The sequence below is a fragment of the Salvelinus fontinalis genome, chromosome 42, assembly GCF_029448725.1.
Source record: "Salvelinus fontinalis isolate EN_2023a chromosome 42, ASM2944872v1, whole genome shotgun sequence".
Classification (NCBI taxonomy): Eukaryota; Metazoa; Chordata; class Actinopteri; order Salmoniformes; family Salmonidae; genus Salvelinus; species Salvelinus fontinalis.
Genome location: NC_074706.1, coordinates 7,540,961 through 7,562,011, shown reverse-complemented (window position 1 = coordinate 7,562,011; position 21,051 = coordinate 7,540,961). Strand labels below are relative to the sequence as shown.

General features: G+C 42.7%; 1 protein-coding gene across 5 annotated transcripts in view; it reads right to left on the bottom strand.

Annotated features, from left to right (window-relative positions):
* The window catches only part of LOC129840949 (WD repeat-containing protein 17-like), a 34,929-nt gene extending 20,483 nt beyond the window's left edge, over positions 1–14,446 (bottom strand). For 2 of the 5 annotated variants that reach the window (XM_055909003.1, XM_055909004.1), the window contains exons 1-4: positions 3,975–4,468; positions 1,848–1,976; positions 1,412–1,595; positions 500–730 (exon numbers count right to left, since the gene is read on the bottom strand). In XM_055909003.1, coding sequence (XP_055764978.1) covers positions 500–730; positions 1,412–1,595; positions 1,848–1,976; positions 3,975–4,025 — 595 coding nt within the window. In that variant the 5' untranslated portion in view covers positions 4,026–4,468. Of the gene's footprint in view, positions 1–499; positions 731–1,411; positions 1,596–1,847; positions 1,977–3,974; positions 4,469–14,347 lie in introns of those variants that run through there. The other 3 variants (XM_055909005.1, XM_055909006.1, XM_055909007.1) reach the window with 2 other exon arrangements.
* Between the last annotated feature and the right edge of the window lie 6,605 nt (positions 14,447–21,051).

Here is a 21,051-nt window from a genome sequence, read left to right as displayed (position 1 = left end):
ATAAGACAAAGAGAGGAAGCCACTTTTGACAATTGAGACTCAGCCACAGTCTAGACTATCTATAGACTATTGAGATGCAGCCTTAGTCTAGACTATCTATAGACTATTGAGATGCAGCCTCAGTCTAGACTATCTATAGACTATTGAGATGCAGCCTCAGTCTAGACTATCTTTAGACTATTGAGATGCAGCCTCAGTCTAGACTATCTTTAGACTATTGAGATGCAGCCTCAGTCTAGACTATCTTTAGACTATTGAGATGCAGCCTCAGTCTAGACTATCTATAGACTATTGAGATCCAGCCTCAGTCTAGACTATCTATAGACTATTGAGATGCAGCCTCAGTCTAGACTATCTATAGACTATTGAGATGCAGCCTCAGTCTAGACTATCTTTAGACTATTGAGATGCAGCCTCAGTCTAGACTATCTATAGACTATTGAGATGCAGCCTCAGTCTAGACTATCTTTACACTTTTGAGATGCAGCCTTAGTCTTACCTGGCTGGAAGATGGAGAGGCTCCCGTCCGTGTGTCCAAACACCACCTTGCCCTTCTTGACGGGGTGCCAGCGGAACAGACAGATGTCGGACAGGAAGCTGTGTGCCTCCTTGTGGATGGTGACGCCGGCGTCCAGCCCGCTGATTGCCCACAGGTAGAGAGGGCCCCGGTGGGACACAAACGCCACGCCGTCACCTGCGTTCCAGCACCAGCTCAGAGACGCTGGGATGCCTGGGTGATGGTACACAAGGGTTAGAGACACACACACACACACACACACACACACACACACACACACACACACACACACACACACACACACACACACACACACACACACACACACACACACACACACACACACAAAGAAAACACACACACAACCAAACACACACATTCACCCCACCACCCACCCACCCACACACACACTCTCTCTCTCCTAGAAAAACAAATAACACCAAACCTCCCAGCCGTCAGCCATCTCCCTCCTGATAGGAGTCAGTGTAGCAGCAACAATAGCCAGTCCTAATGACATTACTAAGCACACAAACACTTCACTACACTGAGTCACCCTCCCAAGGCAACAGAACCTACTCTCTCTAGCCTCTCTGACACGTCTCTCATCAGTAGTGTCTAAAGAGGAGCCTACTCCCAGGTAAACTCCCTTACCACTGGTCCACAGTCATTCCTCATTTCCATTCTGATGATTGATCAGAACCAATATCTTTTGCGTTATACAGACCACGTGTCTCTATAGCTCAGTACATTTGGTGTTATCTAGTCCGGCCACAGCTTTCTGCTCCACCTTGTTTCACTCTGTTTCAAAACGTTTTCTCCCTACTGAACACCCCCCTCTGGCCCACCCACTCCCCTGTACATCTGCCTCCACTGGGCATAGTTCATTATCAGTACCTTTGGTGTTATCCAGCCTGGCCACAATCTTCTGCTCTGCCACGTTCCAGATGATGAGCAGGTTGTCAGCGCTGGCGCTGGCAAACACCTCAGGGTTGTGTGGGCACCACGATATGGCCGTGATGGTCTTCTTGTGCTCTGACATGATGGCTCGAAGCTTGAACTCATTGTATCGGTGGTCCAACTGCATGGGTGCAGATGGGAACGATGAGGAACACATTGGCATTGGTGTTGCATATGTAAACAGATGGCGTGGCACAGATAACGATAGATGAGGAAAACGTCAATGACAGAAATCACTTGAAGATTAGACATCTCTTTTGAATGTCCTTTCGGCAGGGAAGTGAGAGAGCACACGCAAAGAGAGACGAGAGGCACACAGACGCACACAAACACACACACACACACACACACCGGTGTTTGCCAAGCTAATTACCTGGTAGACATATATAGCAAGTGTTGCACAGTAAGCGAACCGGTCTTCACTGGCAGCACACACATCTTTGTTCCAGGGCTGGCACCCGGCAGCCAGCAGGCCCACCTGTTTCACCTGGGACATCTTTACCTGCGACACACAGAGAAGAGGAAGAGATGGACTACACCAGAACACAGGCAATGCTCTGTGATTCTTATTCATGGATTGAGGGATACGTTCAGGTCTAAAACATGTTCTGTTCTCATGTACATCAGTCTTGCATTTCAGAACTGATAACACATTGAAATGGCTTACTAGTCAGCCGTAACAGACCATTCTCACAATAACAGCGCGGTAGCCTGAAACGCGTACTGATAAGAAACGTAGTTTGACATTTCACATGGAGTGCCAGTCACTTTGTAACCAAACAGATTCCAGAGATGTTGTACATGAATCAGTGAAAACTCCAGCATGTATGTTGGTATCACACAGAGGCACACACCCCTATTTACATCTCTCTCTCTCTCTCTCTCTCTCTCTCTCTCTCTCTCTCTCTCTCTCTCTCTGTCTCTCTCTGTCTCTCTCTGTCTCTCTCTGTCTCTCTGTCTCTCTCTGTCTCTCTGTCTCTCTGTCTCTCTGTCTCTCTGTCTCTCTGTCTCTCTGTCTCTCTGTCTCTCGCTCTCTCTCTCTGTCTCTCTCTCTCTCTCTTCTATTTTTTTTGTATTGAACTGTTGTTTATTCAGGGGAACCCTTAGAGACCAGAGTCTCATTTGCCATGGTGCCCTGAGGACAACAATGCAACAAATTCAAAATGATCAATACAAATAAAATAAACTACAAATGACAGAATCAACACTGCAGCTTCAAACGCCACAAATACAATTATTTACATTAAATCCAAACAGTTTCAATTATCATCAGATTCATTCAACATTCAAGTTCTGAACAGCCCTACAGGCGTCAGAGAGTACATGTAGGGAGTTTTGTAGGCTATTCCAAAAAATGGGGTGGACTGAAACTGAAGGAGGATTTACCTAGATCGATAAGTACTAGTGGAACCTTGAGAGTTAACCATCCCTGTGAACGGGTTTGGTGTCGCACATTTTACATTTTGAACAGTACGTTTGGTAGGTTGGAACCTCTACGGGATCGGTGTCCCTATACCAGGACGGTTGTTGCTCAATATGCTAGCTTAGTAAGCAAAAAGGGAGTAATGACATGATCTAGGCGACTCTAATGAGGACCAGCCAACCTTTTGATACAGGATGCAGTGATACGTAGTAAAACTGTAACTTGTGATAAAGTGAAGGGCGCTGTGGTAGACGGCATCCAAAGGTTTAAGAGTAGTTGCTGCTGCATTCAGATAAATGGTGTCACCGTACGTTTTTTAAACGTCAAATTACTGTCAATCCAAAAGCCCAGATAATTATAGGCGGGAACCTGCTCGATGAAAGAACCATCCGATGCATAAATGTGTAAGCCATCACAAATATTTCTACGAGAATTAAAAAACAGCATACATTTAGTTTTTCCGGCATTAGGTACCAATTTTAAATCAACAAGGTCCTTCTGCAAGGCGACAAAATCAGATTGCAGCTCCAACATAGCCTGGTCAGCCGTAGCAGCAGTAGTGTACAGAACAGTGAAATCTGCATACAGATGAACGTTACAGGTCTTTGCAGATAGACCAATATTATTTATATAAATAGTAAAGCGGACAGGTCCCAAAATCGACCCCTGTGGGACACCTTTAGTAATATCAAGGTAAGTAGACTTGACACCATCAGAAAGCACACATTGTGTCCTGTCTGACAGAAAGTTGTACACTCAACTTTCGTGCCAGTTCCACTACTCTTAAACCTTAGGATACCGTCTACCCTTGCGCCCTTCGCTTTATAACAGGTGACAGTTCCCTGCATCCTGTATCAAAAGGCTGGCTGGTCCTCATTAAAGTCCTGTAGATCATAATCTGTCTCATGCTACAAACCAGACAGAAACAGAACATAACAGAACCCGTGAGCTCGTACATAGACAAAACAAATAGACAAAACACATAGACAAAACACATAGACAAAACACATAGACAAAACGCATAGACAAAACACAGCTTGACTCCCCCCCTTCTCTCTCCTCCCCTCTTTTCCCTACCTTCACGTCGGCATCGTTCTTAGTGTACCACTCCAGATTGTCTGTGTCCATTTTCCAGAAGGATCCCTTCACCCTCTAGTCTCTCCAAAGCAAGATTAACAAGGCTTGCTGTTACAGGGAAGGTAGCTAGTTTACAGATTAACAAAGCTCTCTGTTACAGGGAAGGTAGCTAGCTAACAGATTGACAAGGCTCTCGCTAGCTAACAGATTGACAAGGCTCTCTGTTAGAGCGAAGGTAGCTAGCTAACAGATTGACAAGGCTCTCTGTTAGAGCGAAGGTAGCTAGCTAAGCTTACAGAGCTGAGGTGTGGTGATGTTGTCACAGCGAAGACAGAGCCGGCGAGTGAAGAGAGAGGAACCTTGTGTGTACGTCTCAGAGATAGAGACGGAGGAGTGTGTGTATGTGTGCGTGTGTGTATGACTGTGTGTGTATGTGTGTGTGTGCACTCATTGACTGGTGCAGCGTAGTTGTGTGTGTGTGGGAGACAAGTGCAGCCCCCGCCGGTAGCCAGGCAACTGCAGCTCCCTGTATTAAAATGACGTGCCTTATAACTCCCCCTCCTACACACACACACACACACACACACACACACACACACACACACACACACACACACACACACACACACACACACACACACACACACACACACACACACACACACACACCCCAATACACACATACATCTGTGAACCTACTCATGTACCATGATGATAAATCCCCTACCTATACACACCTATGCACAATGCACACACACACACGCACAAACATACAAGTACCTACACACACTCAGGAGCGTAACGTAAACAACACACACTTCCTCGCCCTAACCCCCTGACTGCACACCTCACCCACACCCAGTCATGTTAGTTGTCTTCCTCCATTCTCTCTCTGACTCAGTGTACAGCCCAGTGTCCACCTCCCCCACACCTCAAACCACCTAACTAACCCGGCACAACCTCTAGCAGGGACCCACCGTCCCCCCTTGTCATCCCCAGCTCCAGTCTCCTGTGTAGCTGGCTCTCTCCTCCGTCAGATAATGGTGACAATGCAATCAGCGTAATGGCCCCTGCTGATGAGGACACAGTGGAGAGATCCCTCACTGAGTCTAGAGAGGCTAGCGATCTCTATTAGAAAGCCTCAATCTGCATGACAATGATGGTGGAAAAAGACAGGATGCTGGAGATCGAGATATACCTGACTTTGAGTACGGGATTGGTCTCTAAACTAATCTGAGGATCTGAGGTTGGTTGAGGGGGCTTGGAGGGTCCTTGTATGATATTTTACAGAGAGCGAGAAAGAGAGAGAGAAAGAGACTGACCATATATACACCTTACACACACTAATTAATAAACACGTCCACCCAAAATAAGAGGGCAACATCTTTGCTTGCTTTGTTGACTTTAAAAAAGCATTTGATTCTATTTGGCACGAAGGGCTATTCTACAAAATTCTCCAAAGTGGGCTTGGTGGTAAGGTGTATGACTTGATAAAATGTATGTACACAGAAAACAAGTGTGCAATAAAAATCCAAAACCAAAGAACAGAATTCTTTTCACAACGTCGAGGTGTGAAGCCTGCAGTTTGAGTCCAAATCTTTTCAACATTTATATCAATGAATCAGCAGACATGTTGGACCATTCTCCAGCCCCAGGACTCACACTATCTGACACAGAGGTGAAATACATTTACATTACATTTAAGTCATTTAGCAGACGCTCTTATCCAGAGCGACTTACAAGTATATACATTCATACTTTTTTGTACTGGCCCCCCGTGGGAATCGAACCCAGAACCCTGGCGTTGCAAGGGCCATGCTCTACCAACTGAGCCACACGGGACCTGCTGAGCCACAGGGGGCCTGCTATATGCTATACCTGCTATATGCTGATGACTTGGTACTTCTATCACCAACCAAAGAAGGTCTTCAACAGAACATTAATATTCTAGAGCAATATTGCCATAATTGGGCCCTGGCAGAAAATTTCCAAAAAACAAAGATCATGATTTTCCACAAAAAAAACATATGTCAGAAACACAAATATAAATTCACCCTGAACAACACCATAATTGTACACACTAAAAATTACACCTACCTTGGTCTAACCATATCTGCATCGGGAGACTTTAATATGGCAGTGAATGCACGAAAAGAAAAAGCCCGCAGAGCATTGTATGCAATAAAAATGAAATTATTCAAAATCAACATCCCAATTAGAATTTGGACCAAAATATTTGACAGTGTAATCCTACCAATAGCTCTTTACGGAAGTGAGGTTTGGGGGCCACTCAATAAACTGGACTTTAAAATGTGGGACAAACATCTAATTGAAGCCCTACATGCAGAATTCTGTTGGAAAATCCTACAAATCCAGAGAAATACACCAACTAATGCGTGTTGGGCAGAATTGGGCCGCTTTCCAGTAATAATGAAAATACAGAAAAGATCATAACAGTTTTTGGCTACATTTAAATTCAAGTCCAAATTCAAGTCTGCAATTTAAAGCACTTCAAACCCAAGAGCTGAGCCCAGAAATGAGCCCTCTCAGTCAGCTGGTGTTGGACCTAACCAACCAAGCTGACACCAGCACTGATTCAAAAGAAATAATTCCAATAAACAAAATCATGAACCAATCAAAGACTCATATTAACAACATTGTAAAACAAAACAAAATCCCAAAGCCGACTAAATTGCTATCTGACCCTAAACAGAGAATATGAATTGGCTGATTATCTCTACTCTGACAGAGATACGAAGCAGAGACAGATCCTAACCAAGTACAGGCTGAGTGACCACCGATTGGCAATAGAAACCGGCAGACATAAAGACATGGCTACCCAAAGAGCAGCGTGTATGTGGTCACAGCATGACAGGGGAGGTAGAGACAGAGATAAACTTTCTCCTTTACTGTGATAAATATTCCTCACAAGGAGATTCAATATTCACAGAAATGACTACATTTATTCCAAATTTTAACTTATTAAACCCAGTGGAAAAACTAAAAATACTCATGGGCGAAGGAGCAATGGTTCCTCTTGCAGCCAAATATGTATTTGCCTACCATAGCCTGAGGGACACTGAATAGTAACATCTGCATAGTAAGCAGTAACTTACTTATTATTACTATTATTGTTATTACTGTTATTGTTATTACTATTATTTTTGTTGTTTATCATTCCAAGTAGTAATGGTATGGGTGGTAATGGTAATGATAGCAGTTTCGTGATGGTGGTGGTGGTAGTAGTGGTAATGATGATAGTAGTTGTAGTACTGATGTAATGGTGAAGATGACCGTTATTTAGTTATAAGTTAGTTATAGTTTTATTTTCCATATTTATATTTTTATATTTATTACAATACATTCTACTATTGACTGTTACCATTTATTTATTTTTGTATTTAATTTTGTATTATTATTTACTGCCATTTTAGATTATTGTTTGTTATTGTTTATAATTTTATTACAATGTATATTGTATACATTGTTGCTTTGGCAATATTGATACAATGTTTTTCATGCCAATAAAGCAGCTTGAATTTGAATTTGAAGAGAGAGAGAGAGAGAGAGACAGAGACAGAGACAGAGACAGAGAGAGAGAGAGAGAGAGAGAGAGAGAGAGAGAGAGAGAGAGAGAGAGAGAGAGAGAGAGAGAGAGAGAGAGAGAGAGAGAGAGAGTGTTTGTGTGTGAGTGGGACTGTGCATTCGGAGCAAATAGAATGGCATCAAACACGTAGAACCCATATGTTTGATACCATTCCAGCCATTACCACAAGCCCGTCCTCCCCAATTAAGTCGCCACCAACCTCCTGTGGCATCCATGTATGTATGTGTGTGTGTGTGTGTGTGTGTGTGTGTGTGTGTGTGTGTGTGTGTGTGTGTGTGTGTGTGTGTGTGTGTGTGTGTGTGTGTGTGTGTGTGTGTGTGTGTGTGTGGACAGGACAGTTGATACGGTAATGACTAGAGACACACTCGTCTCTAATTAGCAGGAGAATGACAAATGTACCTTCAAGTAATGAATGAATGGATTAGATGGAGAGTCAAGTGGTAACTCAGTTGGTAGAGCATAGTGCTTGCAACGCCATGATAGGGGGTTTGATTCCCCGGACCACCCATATGTTAAAAAACATGTATGTACGCATGACTGTAAGTCACTTAATGGTATATGTATTATTCAAAGTGTGTCATGTGGTGGACATGGGTGGAGGAGAGGTGGACGGATGTGTAGGTGGGTTTGTTCAGTGATGCCACGACTATGTCCGTGATCGGACTCACATCCCAGCACCCTCGGCTGCGGGGGTGAGAGACAGAGAGGAAACTTGGTGCAGTGTTACCTAGGCGATGGAGACAGACTCAAGAAGGCTGTTCAACTGAAGTAGCACTGAGCACTGCTTGAGGGAGAGAAAAGAGAGATGGGGGAGAGGTGGGGAGAGGGAGAACAGAGTGAGAAAGAGAGGTGTATGTTGCTCATCCTTACTGAAAGAGTAAAGCAATCCATTCAGAGTACAAATGATACAATCATAACTATAAAACAGGTGGTTTGAGCCCTGAATGCTGATTGGCTGAAAGCTGTGGTATATCAGACAGTATACCATGGGTATGACAACAAAAAAAAAAATTACTGGTCGTGCATAAGAACAGCCCTTAGCCGTGGTATATTGGCCATATACCGCACCTCCTGTCACGACTTCTGCCGAAGTCGTTGCCTCTCCTTGTCCGGGCGGTGTTCGGCGGTCGACTTCACCGGTCTTCTAGCCATCATCGATCCATTTTTCATTTTCCATTGGTTTTGTCTTGTCTTCCCACACACCTGTTGTCAATCCCATTCATTACCTGTTGTGTATTTAACCCTCTGTTTCCCTTCATGTGTTGGTCAGAGATTCTGTCAACGTCGTGTGTATAGGTGGCAGGGAAGTCAGACGCAGGAGAGTAAACGAAGTGTATATGGAGACTTTTAATAAACGTCCATGACATGCTCCAAACACGAGTAATATACATATATCAAAATAAAATGGGTACAAGGACCCATCGCACACCTATACACTAATAAAACAACACTTGACATAAAACAATCTCTGACAAACACATGAAGGGAAACAGAGGGTTAAATACACAACAGGTAATGAATGGGATTGACAACAGGTGTGTGGGAAGACAAGACAAAACCAATGGAAAATGAAAAATGGATCGATGATGGCTAGAAGACCGGTGAAGTCGACCGCCGAACACCGCCCGGACAAGGAGAGGCAACGACTTCGGCAGAAGTCGTGACACCTCCTCGGGCATTAAGTATAGACTAATGACACCAAGTCCTCTTCTTTCCACAAAGCAGCTTTTTTTGCCTAGTTGCCTGACAATGCACTCTCCATGAAGCTACATTATAAATACTACAGCTACAGCCGGTCATTAGACTGCTACACCAATCTGTCGATGAGACGTGTCCTGCAGGACTACTTGGCTGGAAGCCATACACACTGCTGCGGTGTTGGTTTGTTACTGGTCACAGAGGTCAAGGACAATCCAAGGAGAGGAGCACAGCAGGAAGAACCAGTCCACAACCTAATAAAGAGTTTTACAACGTTCTGTCCTTCTCTTGAACCCCTCCCATTCTCTAGTATGACGCCTGGCATGTATGATCAACAAGTCTAATGAATTCAATTCCTCACGACAACCAGGTGAATTCAAATGCTTTTGAAGACGACTGAAATACAAAATGTACGACCGCGGTCATGTTCACTGGGTAATATTATTCAGACTCCTAGGCCTAAATCAGCTCTGCACATGAAAGCTGGGGATGTTTTCAAAGGCTCTACATCGCTGCAGCCACGTTGTCTTACTACCAAGGGAAGAACAGCGGTATGGTTTAATTAGCCACCAAAGGACCAGAGGTTTTTGCAACCTTGCAGCAGCACGATCTACATATGCCAGTCATATGCTGCCTCTCTCTCCACTTTGCCGTAGAGTCCCCCCTTTCCTTCTAACTCTGGGAATTTAATTTAATTGATTTCTGGAAGATTAGGTTTAATTGGCATGAAATGTAATGGAATTTACATTACCAAAACAAATGATGACAAGAATGAAAACTCTCTCTATCTCGCTCTTTCTCTCTCTCCCCCGCCTCTCTCTCTCTGCCTTTGCCTTAGGGTCGATTGTGAGTTCTATAAAATTATTAACAGTGTGGAGATATTTCATGAGGTATGGGGGGGTCAGGGGAGCTGTCTGTACAGCAGGAGAGGAGGGGTTGGATGTATATTTGTAATGTGGTGCTGGATTGTGAATTGTATTGTATTGTGTTGTTGTGTACTGTGTAATGTGATTGTGTGGAGGTTTGGGTGGCACGCAATGTGTTTTTATGGGGGGTTAATGTGGTTAATGTCCTATGGCAAAAAAGTGCACTACATAGGGAATAGGGTGCCATTTGGGACAAGACCCTAGCCTACAGGCTACAGGAGCCATTCACTCACCCTGACACACTACTATCGAGTAAGAACCTAAGTCGTGCGTAGGATGTCAGTCGGTAGGATGATTACCCACACTCTTTCCTCTCTCTTCTCCCTGACCCCTGACCTTAGAGTGTGAGATGCCATGGATTGAGTTGAATAGATTGAATTATTTATGGTTGTGTGTGTGTGTGTGTCTGACTATTTCCACCTGATAACGCCATTCACGTTGTGTCAGATCTGTGTTGTGTGTGGACCTACGGAAATATGCATAGTGGAAACCCAAACACCTCCTAGGACCATGTTGTTGACCTGTGGGAATGGTTTGTAAGTGCAACCGAAATGAAACCAGAGGGACACTGTATCCCCAATCTAACTGTTAATAATGCAGATGGTTCACCACAATATCCTCCATCGTTAGGCTTTCCATAACGCCATCCTTAGTTTAGTTGAGACACATCCAGTTAGAAACAGAGATAAACTCATTTGACACATGGAAGAATAGGCCAGCATCTGAACTGAGGTATTCTCATGTGATAGGTAGGCTACAACATACTGTGCAACAAAACAATAAGCTAAATCTACATTTGGAGATCTTGGGACGATAAGGTTCTATCTGCAACAAGATGGTTCTGAGATAATTGGCTTTAAGTTCAGAACCCTCATTGGTTTGAATGGTGTCAGCAATTTTTTTGATATGGTATTCTTTTGAACCTCACAACATGAATTAGGGTATACCACATGACTTATTCAACATTTTGTTCTGTTACAGCCTGAATTCAAAATGGATTTAAAAACGTTTTTCCCTCACCCATCAACAGACAATACCCCATGATGACAAAGTGAAAACATGTTTTTATACATTTTTGAAAATGTTTTGAAAATGAAATACAGAAATATCTTGTTAACGTAAGTTTTCACACCCGAGTCAATACATGTTAGAATCACCTTTCTGGGCTAGTCTCTAAGAGCTTTGCACACCTGGATTGTACAATATTTGCACATTATTAATATTTAATTCTTCAGGCTTTGTCAATTTGGCTGTTGATTCTTGCTATACAGACATTTTCAGATCTTGCCATATATTTTCTAGGGCAATCAAGAACATTCAATGTCTTCTTGGTAAGCAACTCCAGTGTATATTTGGCCTTGTGATCTAAATTAGTATCCTGCTGAACGTTGAACTTGTGTTCCAGTGTCTGGTGAAAAGCAGACTGAACCAGGTTTGTCTCTAGGATTTTGCCCACGCTTAGATCTATTGCATTTATTTTCATCCCAAAAAACTCCCTAGTCTTTGCCGATGACAAGCATACCCATAACATGATGCAGCCACCACCATGCTTGAAAATATGAGGCATGATACTCAGTGATGTGTTGTGTTAGATTTGCCCCAAACATAATGCTTTGTATTCAGGACATAAAGTAACATTTGTTTGCCCAATTTTTTTGCAGTTTTACTTCAGTGCCTTATTGCAACAGGATGCATGTTTTAGAATATTTTTTATTCTGTACAGGCTTCCTTCTTGTAACGGTCGTCTTGTGGTGAAGGAGCGGACCAAGGCGCAGCGGGTGATGAATACATAACGAATTTATTAAATGAAAGACGAAACACGAAAACACTTGAACAAACTAAAAAACAAATAAACGAAGTAGACAGACCTGAACAAACGAACTTACATAAGAACACGAAGAACGCACGAAACAGGAACAGACTACCTAAAACGAACGAACAAACGAAACAGTCCCGTGTGGTATACACAGACACAGGAACAATCACCCACCAACAAACAGTGAGAACAGCCTACCTTAATATGGTTCTCAATCAGAGGAAACGTCAAACACCTGCCTCTAATTGAGAACCATATCATAATATAACCATATTAACCCAACATAGAAAACACATAACATAGACTACCCACCCCAACTCACGCCCTGACCAACTAAACACATACAAAAACAACAGAAACCAGGTCAGGAACGTGACACTTCTTTTCACTCTGTCATTTAGGTTAGTATTGTGGAGTAACTACAATTTTGTTGATCCATCCTCAGTTTTCTCCTATCACAGCCATTAAACTCCGTAACTGTTTAAAGTCACCATTGGCCTCATGGTGAAATTCCTGAGCGGTTTCCTTCCTCTCCGGCAACTGAGTTAGAAAGGACGCCCGTATCTTTGTAGTGACTGGGTGTATTGATATACTGTACCTTCAAAGTGTAATTAATAACTACACCATGTTCAAAGGGATTTTCAAAGTCTGCTTTTTTTATTTTACCAATAGGTGCCCTTCTTTGCAAGGCATTGGAAAATCTCCCTAGTCTTTGTGGTTGAATCTGTGTTTGAAATTCTCTGCTCGACTAATGGACCTTACCCAGATAATTGTATGTTTGGGGTACAGAAATTAGGAAAGCACATTGTTACTCCTGAACTTTTTTTTAGGAAAAGTGAAGCAGTGTGAATACATTGAACAGAACAAGGCTATGTCAATAACCCAATTTTGTCAAAAATTCAGATAGACCCTTAAAGTCCCAAGCTCTCGATTGGTCAACAGTTTATAAATACAGTGCCAGTATTGTGAAAAGTGACGTATATCAGCCTTTAAATAATGTCGTCCAGCCCTGACAAAAATGAACAAAGACGAAATCCTCTTTGCACACCTGTACAATCACAGTCACGTTGACAATCAAGAACCCTGTGGGTAACGATGGACACAACCTCTGCAGACTCAAGACTAGGTTATATCAACAGACACGTTTAAACGCTTCGCTCCCTATTTCCCCAATATCATGCTGGACTGTATATCGGACAGTATGGCGTCTATTTGCTCTTCTCTTCCCCAGTACTTGGATGATACAGTACGCAGAGCCACTAGCAGCTAATAATAGCTTAGTCTTAATTCATTCAGTCAGTTCATGTGTGAGAACGAAACACCTGTTACTCGCTACAGTATCCTCAGTGGATTCTGTCTCCGTCGCTCCTCTCCTCTAACTGGCGCGTTTAGGAGATGTTTAACGAGGTGGTGATTTGCTGACAGGTGGTTGATGACAGTGCACGTCAGAGTCAATATGCCTGTGATACGTGGTTGTCCCACCTAGCTATCCTAAGATGAATGCGCTGACTGTACGTCGCTCTGGATCAGAGCGTCTGCTAAATGACTACAATGCCAATGTGAAATGTTAATAGAGACCCCTGAGTATGCCACGGCTGGCTGTCAGTGTGGCGAGACAGAGAGAATTCACCTGGGAACGCAGTGTTCCACTGCACGCAAGGCGCCAATGCGAAACGCAGAGCAACGTGTGATAACATAAAACACAGGTGAACATGAGGATTGTATGCATTTGCCATTCAACACATCAACATGTCGTTGGCAGTGGTAGGCTTTTACTTACATGAAACACTAGGCAACAGTACGTTGGCACTCATCTGCAATAATAGCATTCAAGCTAAAAGCACCAATATAATGATTCACATATTTATGTGTAGAATAAATAGCCTTTTTGAATAAACTCTGCATGCTACACTCTTGTCCCAGGTTTACTGTAACATACCAGGTGGACTAGGCTACTTAGCACTTGCTTAGTTTAAACTACCCCCTATCATAGTAGCATAAGCTGCAACTACATGACAATACCCACTCTGTCCAAGAGCATGACCAGAGCACGACTTACATGACACAATGTGTTGACATATGGGTTGTGGACACAGAGTTCCAGCGAGTTACCACAGTATCTAAGGGTGCGTCTGAAGACTCCACTCCAGTCTATTCAATACGATTAGCCTAATAACCCCCACATGGTTATGTATTTGTGAGTTAATTAAACCACAAAGGATGTTTAAAATACCACTCTTAATCTGTCTGAGTTCCTGAATATTTTAGGGACGTTTTAAAATCATTCAAAGTGGAATAAGAAAGTGCCATTCTTGAGTCTTCTTACCTTCGGTGATCCTGTCAGTGGACAGCGAAGCGGTGCTGAAATCGCTGCTCAGACACAAATTGTCAGAGTTAGAGGACGTACTAGGCTCAAATAGGCTTTGCTGCGGCTGCAACGATTGGCTACTTCAGCGGACGGTGTTAGCAACGTTGTTGCTTTCTAGACGTCCACTGGTTGTTTAGCCTGGCAATCAAAGATACCAGGCGTCAGTTTCACGGATAAAGGCATATCAGTGGTTTATTTAGAGTCATATTCACCAGTAGGCGGTGCCTAGCCGCCATAGACAGGCTTCGCCAGATTGTAGTCCATCCAAAATAATTCGATACTTTTCTATTCCATTGTTAGAGGGTTCGAAATACTCACGTATTCGAATTCGTCATTCCAAGCACTGTGTGTAATGATAATGGGTATAGCCTACATTGGCTACAATGCATTTAGTTTTGGTGTTCCCTATCATGACCGTCTTATGTAATATTATAAGTCATGCATAATTTAAGAAAATCGGTGGGAATTGATTGGCTGGATAAATAGACGTTATATGAATAGATATTTGGGTAATTCAAAGCTGATGATAGCCTATACATTACCACATTGCTTTGTGAATCAATCAGATTTAAAACGAATACGAAATTGGTAAACAATGTGCCTGCATTTGTAAGAAGAGGAGGGGTGTACAATGCGCACTTAGTTGAGTGCACCAAACGGAAAAACAATATTGAGTGCGACTCCCAATTATAATGAACGATACATGTGTCCTACCACGGAATGACCAGAAGATGGCAGCACTACTCTGGCTAAAACATCTGTCGGGTTGTTTTGGGGCTACTGTAGGAGGGAAACTGTCTGTTTAGTAACAGCAGAGTGTGTGAATTTACACGACAGGCGAAGGCTGACGGATCAGAAATTATTGAAATAGATTGACATGACTTGTGCACAGGTGCAATGTTGCCCATTCTAAAGCCCAAAAAGCTACATTTATAATGTAAAGAAATATTGATGGAATCCGACACCAAATTATAATTTCAGTATAAGTAATTCAGTATATAATATATTTTTCACCTATAATATTTGTGTACAGAAATATGCTATTCGCATCAGGAGAGTAGCCAATAACAGGAAAGCAATTCACATGCAGCACCATATCATTCATTATACGTGCCTATGGAAGGACTAGATAGAGACGTCAATTCCCCTAAAATTGATAAACAACCACAGGAAGGGGTGGGTGTGTATATGTGTGTGTGTGTATGAGAGAGAGAAAGCGAGAGAGAGCAAAAGAGAGCGAGAGAGGGGGGGGGGGTCTAAATTATTACTATTATTATGTTATGCAAATTATAGTGTAAAATAGCAGACCCATAGTAGCCAAGGGAGACGTAGGAAGGCTTGACTTGTAACCAGGGGCCTGTTGCACAAAAGTAGAATTAAGACATCCGGGATAAATGACTCAGCTGAGCTCAATGAAGCCAAAACATGTGCGTCCAGGCTTAATTGGTTGCACAAAGACCAAGCCAGGATGAGCAGACACGGATTCATTAAGCCAGGTGAAACCAATCCTGGATAGGTGCGCGCTCACGGCTCACTCAAATAGACCCCGCCACAGATCACAGATTAACTGATTTACCATGGCAACTAGAGCCGCGTACTTTTCCCCGTCGGAAGCACAAATCCTCATGGAGGCATACGAGGAGGTAAAAGATATAATTAAGAAGAAAGGCAACACCGCCACAGTGATAAAGCAAAGAGAAAAAGCGTGGCAAAGTATTGCAGACCGCCTGAATGCGTAAGTAGTGCACAATTACACACTCACCGCTCCGCTGAAACATCACAATTACAAATCAAATATTTAATTCACATCTCCAAAAATGCAGTTGTACTGTAATTATGAAACGGTTAAATTTTTAATTGAAATGCACTGCAGATATGAGTGAAATTGTGTAAAGTAACTCCATCACACTGTATAAAGCTATGATAATTTTTTTGATATTTTTACTGAAAACAAGACAAAAATACCAAGTAATTTTTTGCAGTGTGACTCCATTAAATGTGTGTGTGTGTGTGTGTGTGTGTGTGTGTAGATTAAACATGAACGGGCCAAAACGGACATGGCAGCAGGTCAAAATCAAATACAAGAACATTCTGCAGAATGGTATGGTCCCTGACTAATATTTAACAAAGCACAAGCATATATTGTACCCAGAAGGTGCCTGCTCACACATTGTCTGTACTGTTTTAGCAGTGAAAAAGAATACCCACAGACAAGGCACGGGTGGTGGGTCACCAAAGGCTGACCTTACCCCAGCAGAGGACATGGCCTTGGAGCTAAATAAAAGCAGGCCCGTCTTAGAGGGGATCCCTGGGGGGAAAGAGACGAGCATAGGTTCCTCCCAAGATGCCACCCGCTTCATTCAAGGTATGTCCTTCCATCTCTACATGGGATACAACCACATTCATATTGAATCAATTTGGACTGTCTGACTTTGGTTTACCTATTGCCTTGCAGTGTCTGGCAGCACTGTGTTCCTGTTAGAGCCACCAGCACAAGCACCAGACGATGCTGATCCAGTGAGTACTCCATCAAAGGCATACTGTAGGCCTGGCATGTCTTGTCTACTAGCTTCAATATGAATCCGATTAAATGTGATAGGGTGAAGGCCCCAGTGCAGCAGCAACAGCACATGATGGAGACGATGATGAGGAGGAGACCATCTCTCTGGATTCCAGAAGGCATGAGGTATCATGTTAAGACTGTGAAAGTACTATTTACTCTACAATGGTGAGGAGTCCTCATCAAAATCAAAAAATCTAATTTCTTTTACAGGACCCAGATGCTATACAGTGGGAAAACCAGCCTGGCAACATAGTGCGTATTAATAAAAGGACACCACATCCTGCCAAATTCCAGCTGCGCTAATTGTATTGTGTTCACAGAGCTCACAAGCTATCAGAAAGTTGTATGGCAACCACCTCCGGCGCCAAATAGAACTGGCAGACATAGACATTCAGTACAAGAAGAAAAAGATGGAAAATCTTGCACTGGAGTCCGAAATAAAAAAGAGGACAATTAGGAAACTGGACCTTGAAATAAAAAAACTTGAGAGGGAGGTGAGATATGCCTTCAATGTACACTGTATGCTAACTGTAACACAAATGTATTAATCATTATTTTTTTTTCCTCCCCCAGCTCCAAGAAGATGACACAGCTCAAAATAAAAATTAGGTATATTCTCGTAAAGTCAAGTGAGCCATGACATATGAGCTCTTATTGTGAGCACACAGGACGGTGGCATCTTTCTAAGGTTTTTTTTATTTTCCCAGCAATCAATACAACCAAGTCATCGTTATAAGGCATCGCCCTCTTTTGCCCACCCCCCCAGCACCAGGTGTGGCCACTAGCCTATATGAAGGCCCAAAATTGTGTGTTCCTTTCTGCTCTGACAATGGCATGCCCATTCGTGCGAGATGTGGTGGATGAAGAAGCACTTGTGCTGAGGAGAGCCTTCAGGCGAGAAAGGGTCTTCAGGGACCGGTTGGACCCACTGGCCTTCCCTGATGACCATCTATATGAAAGATACAGGTTTTCTGCAGATGGCATCAGGTATCTATGCAGACTACTGGGTCCCAGGATTAAGCACCGCACTGCACGGAGCCATGCACTGAGTGTGGAGCAAATGGTTTGTGTGGCCTTGCGCTTTTTTGCTAGTGGAGCCTTCCTGTACTCAGTGGGGGATGCAGAACAGCTGAACAAGGCCACAATTTGCCGCACAATAAGGAGTGTGTGTCTGGCTATCAAAGCATTAGCAGATGTCTTCATCTCCTTCCCTGGCCACAGAAGACTCTGTGACATCAAAGAGGAGTTCTATAGGATTGCAGGTAAGAGGATCTACAAATTACAGGACAACTGTTAACACATAGTAGGATACTCATTACTTTGTGTGACAGGTTTCCCCAATGTCATTGGTGCAGTGGACTGCACACACATAAGGATAAAAGCCCCCTCAGGTGCCCATGAGGCCGATTTTGTGAATAGGAAATCCTTTCACAGCATTAATGTTCAGGTGAACATAACTTTTTGATATTGTCCATTGACGAACACTCTGCATTGCCAGTGATGTGCATTGATTGGTGTAATATTCCTCATCTTATGATTTCAGATGGTCTGCAATGCTGACTGTGTGATCAGCAATGTTGTGGCAAAATGGCCTGGCTCAGTCCATGACTCCAGAATCTTTCGGGCCTCTGAAATCTATCAGTGCCTATCACAAGGTAAGCCACACAACCCCTATTTATAACCATCATGGCTGTGTCAAGAATATCACTGTGTTTATGAGGTAGTAATGATGAGATTTTGTGTTGACAGGTGAATTCTCTGGTGTGTTGCTGGGAGACAGGGGGTATGGCTGCCAGCCTTTTCTCCTGACACCTTTCACAGACCCCCAGGAAGCACAGCAGGCCTACAACCATGCCCATGCCAGGACCAGGGCCAGAGTTGAAATGACCTTTGGCCTCCTGAAGGCACGCTTTCACTGCCTTCACAAATTAAGGGTCAGCCCTGTTAGGGCATGTGATATTACTGTGGCTTGTGCTGTCCTCCACAATGTGGCCTGCCTGAGGAAGGAGAGGGCCCCCAGAGTGCCACCAGCCATGGACTGGGACAATCCGGCAATCTTCCCTGATGACGACAGTGGTCGGCTGCTGAGGGACCAATATGTGTTGAATTATTTTAGTTAGTATGTGTGCTTTCAATTTTGGTTAAATATGTCCTGCGGTGGCAGAGGAATTTGGTTTTTTTTGGGTTCGTTTTTTGACGAATTTGGCCTCTTATGATGTTTGTGCGGTATACTGTGTGTAATACAAGGCTGCAGGGAGGCTACTGCATCCATTCATTTGTCTGTTCAGTTGATGTGTATGGATTTGTCCTGCATTTATTTTAGTGTGCAGACATGCAGGGTGTGTTATATACAGACCTTTGAATGTGTATGTATCATTTTGTATAATATGCTTGGATTCTGTGCTTTCCATCTTGTAGAGTCACTGTGACTTCAGTTTCGAAAGGAGCTGATGGTTTACCTGCTTTGTTTTGTCCTTATTCAATAAAGGAACATAATGTTACACATTGTGTTTTTATATTCATATGGAATGTGTATTTGTTTATATGACAGAGTACTAGGGCCACACTGAAGAAAAAGGATAAAGTCATAAATTTGAGGCTGGTTCTTTCTGCAGAAAAGCTACATATTGTTTTTACAGTTTTGATACTTATGACAATGTGATACTTAATATTCTGGCACATCAGCATGTCTTTGTTTATGAAACCATACTGAAGTACAATTTCACGAAATGCCCCACATCTGTCATTTTAACAACTGTCCTCCTTTAAAACAACTGGTTACAATATTGTGTTTTTTTCCCCTCTGTGGCCCTAATATTCTATCATTTTATATATAGCCTTATAGTCTATGGGAAACTGTAAATTATCTAATGATAGCAACATCATCTAAAAATCATTTTTTATCCAAAATCATTGAAATTAATGATCACAAACGTTTAAATAATAACAGTGGGTCTAGTTATATGTGATAACAATGTATAGTGAGCAGTGAAATAACTATTGGTTTCCATTTGTGGTGACTGCTGACTGACATTAGGGATGAGATTAAATAGATCCTGGAATTTAGCCTGGTCTGGAGCAGGCTAGCTCCACAGAATAAATCTCCATGGTAATTTATACCATAACATATCCTCCTGCCCCCTATCCATCTTTAGTGCAACCGGATTACGGATCAATTGAGCCAGGATCACCAAGATATCCTGGCTTAATCCCTTATCCTAGTTTTGTGCAACAGGCCCCAGGTCTTCAAGTGCTGAATTGTTTATTTACAGCGAGGGAGTGGTGCAGTTTGTCCAATGTCCATGTTTAGGCTACAGTGAAGAAAATATTAAAACACACAACTACATGACACCAAAAAAAGGAAATTGACTCGCAGACATAGCTGAATAAACCTTTGAAGATAAATAAACAGTTAAACATGAATCCACTGCAGCGCAAAGCAGCACAGCCATCTCAACTAATGCAGAATGTGTAAATGCACAAGGCAACTGGCTATCCCTTCCCTGGACAATACCACCCTCAACCTCGTAAACAAGTAAATAACCAAGACCACAGGCAAAGTGAAAAAACAAACATTTTATGGAACATGTAATTCAACTTGGGTCTGTTGTAGAGCCATGCAGTTCCTCTCTGCTTCCATCATGTCAAAATAAAAGTCCCCCATAAGTTTTTTTTGTGCAGGTTTGGTGCACGTGCATGAGGTAAGTGGAGAGAAACTGCATGGGTCTACAGCAGACCCAAGTTTAATTGTACGTTCTATTAAATGTTAGTTATTTCACTTTGCCTGTAGTTTGGAAAGTCGGTTTCATTTATGTTCTATCAGATTATTTTCTCTAACCCCCCCCCCCCCCCCCCCCTCTGCATAAGGACCAACCCTACTGACAGTTGAAATTGCATTTTATTTTACTTCTTGTTTCCGGTGGACTATCCCATTTTTTTGGCAAGCTAATTCCTAGCAATGCTAGTGTATACTAGAGTTGCTCAAATAAGCTAATGTCTAGGCTGATAACATCCCAAAAACATTCTGAGAATGTTTATTTATATACAGTATATATTTATTTATTTATAAAAATCTTTTAGATTAAATATCCTTGCAATG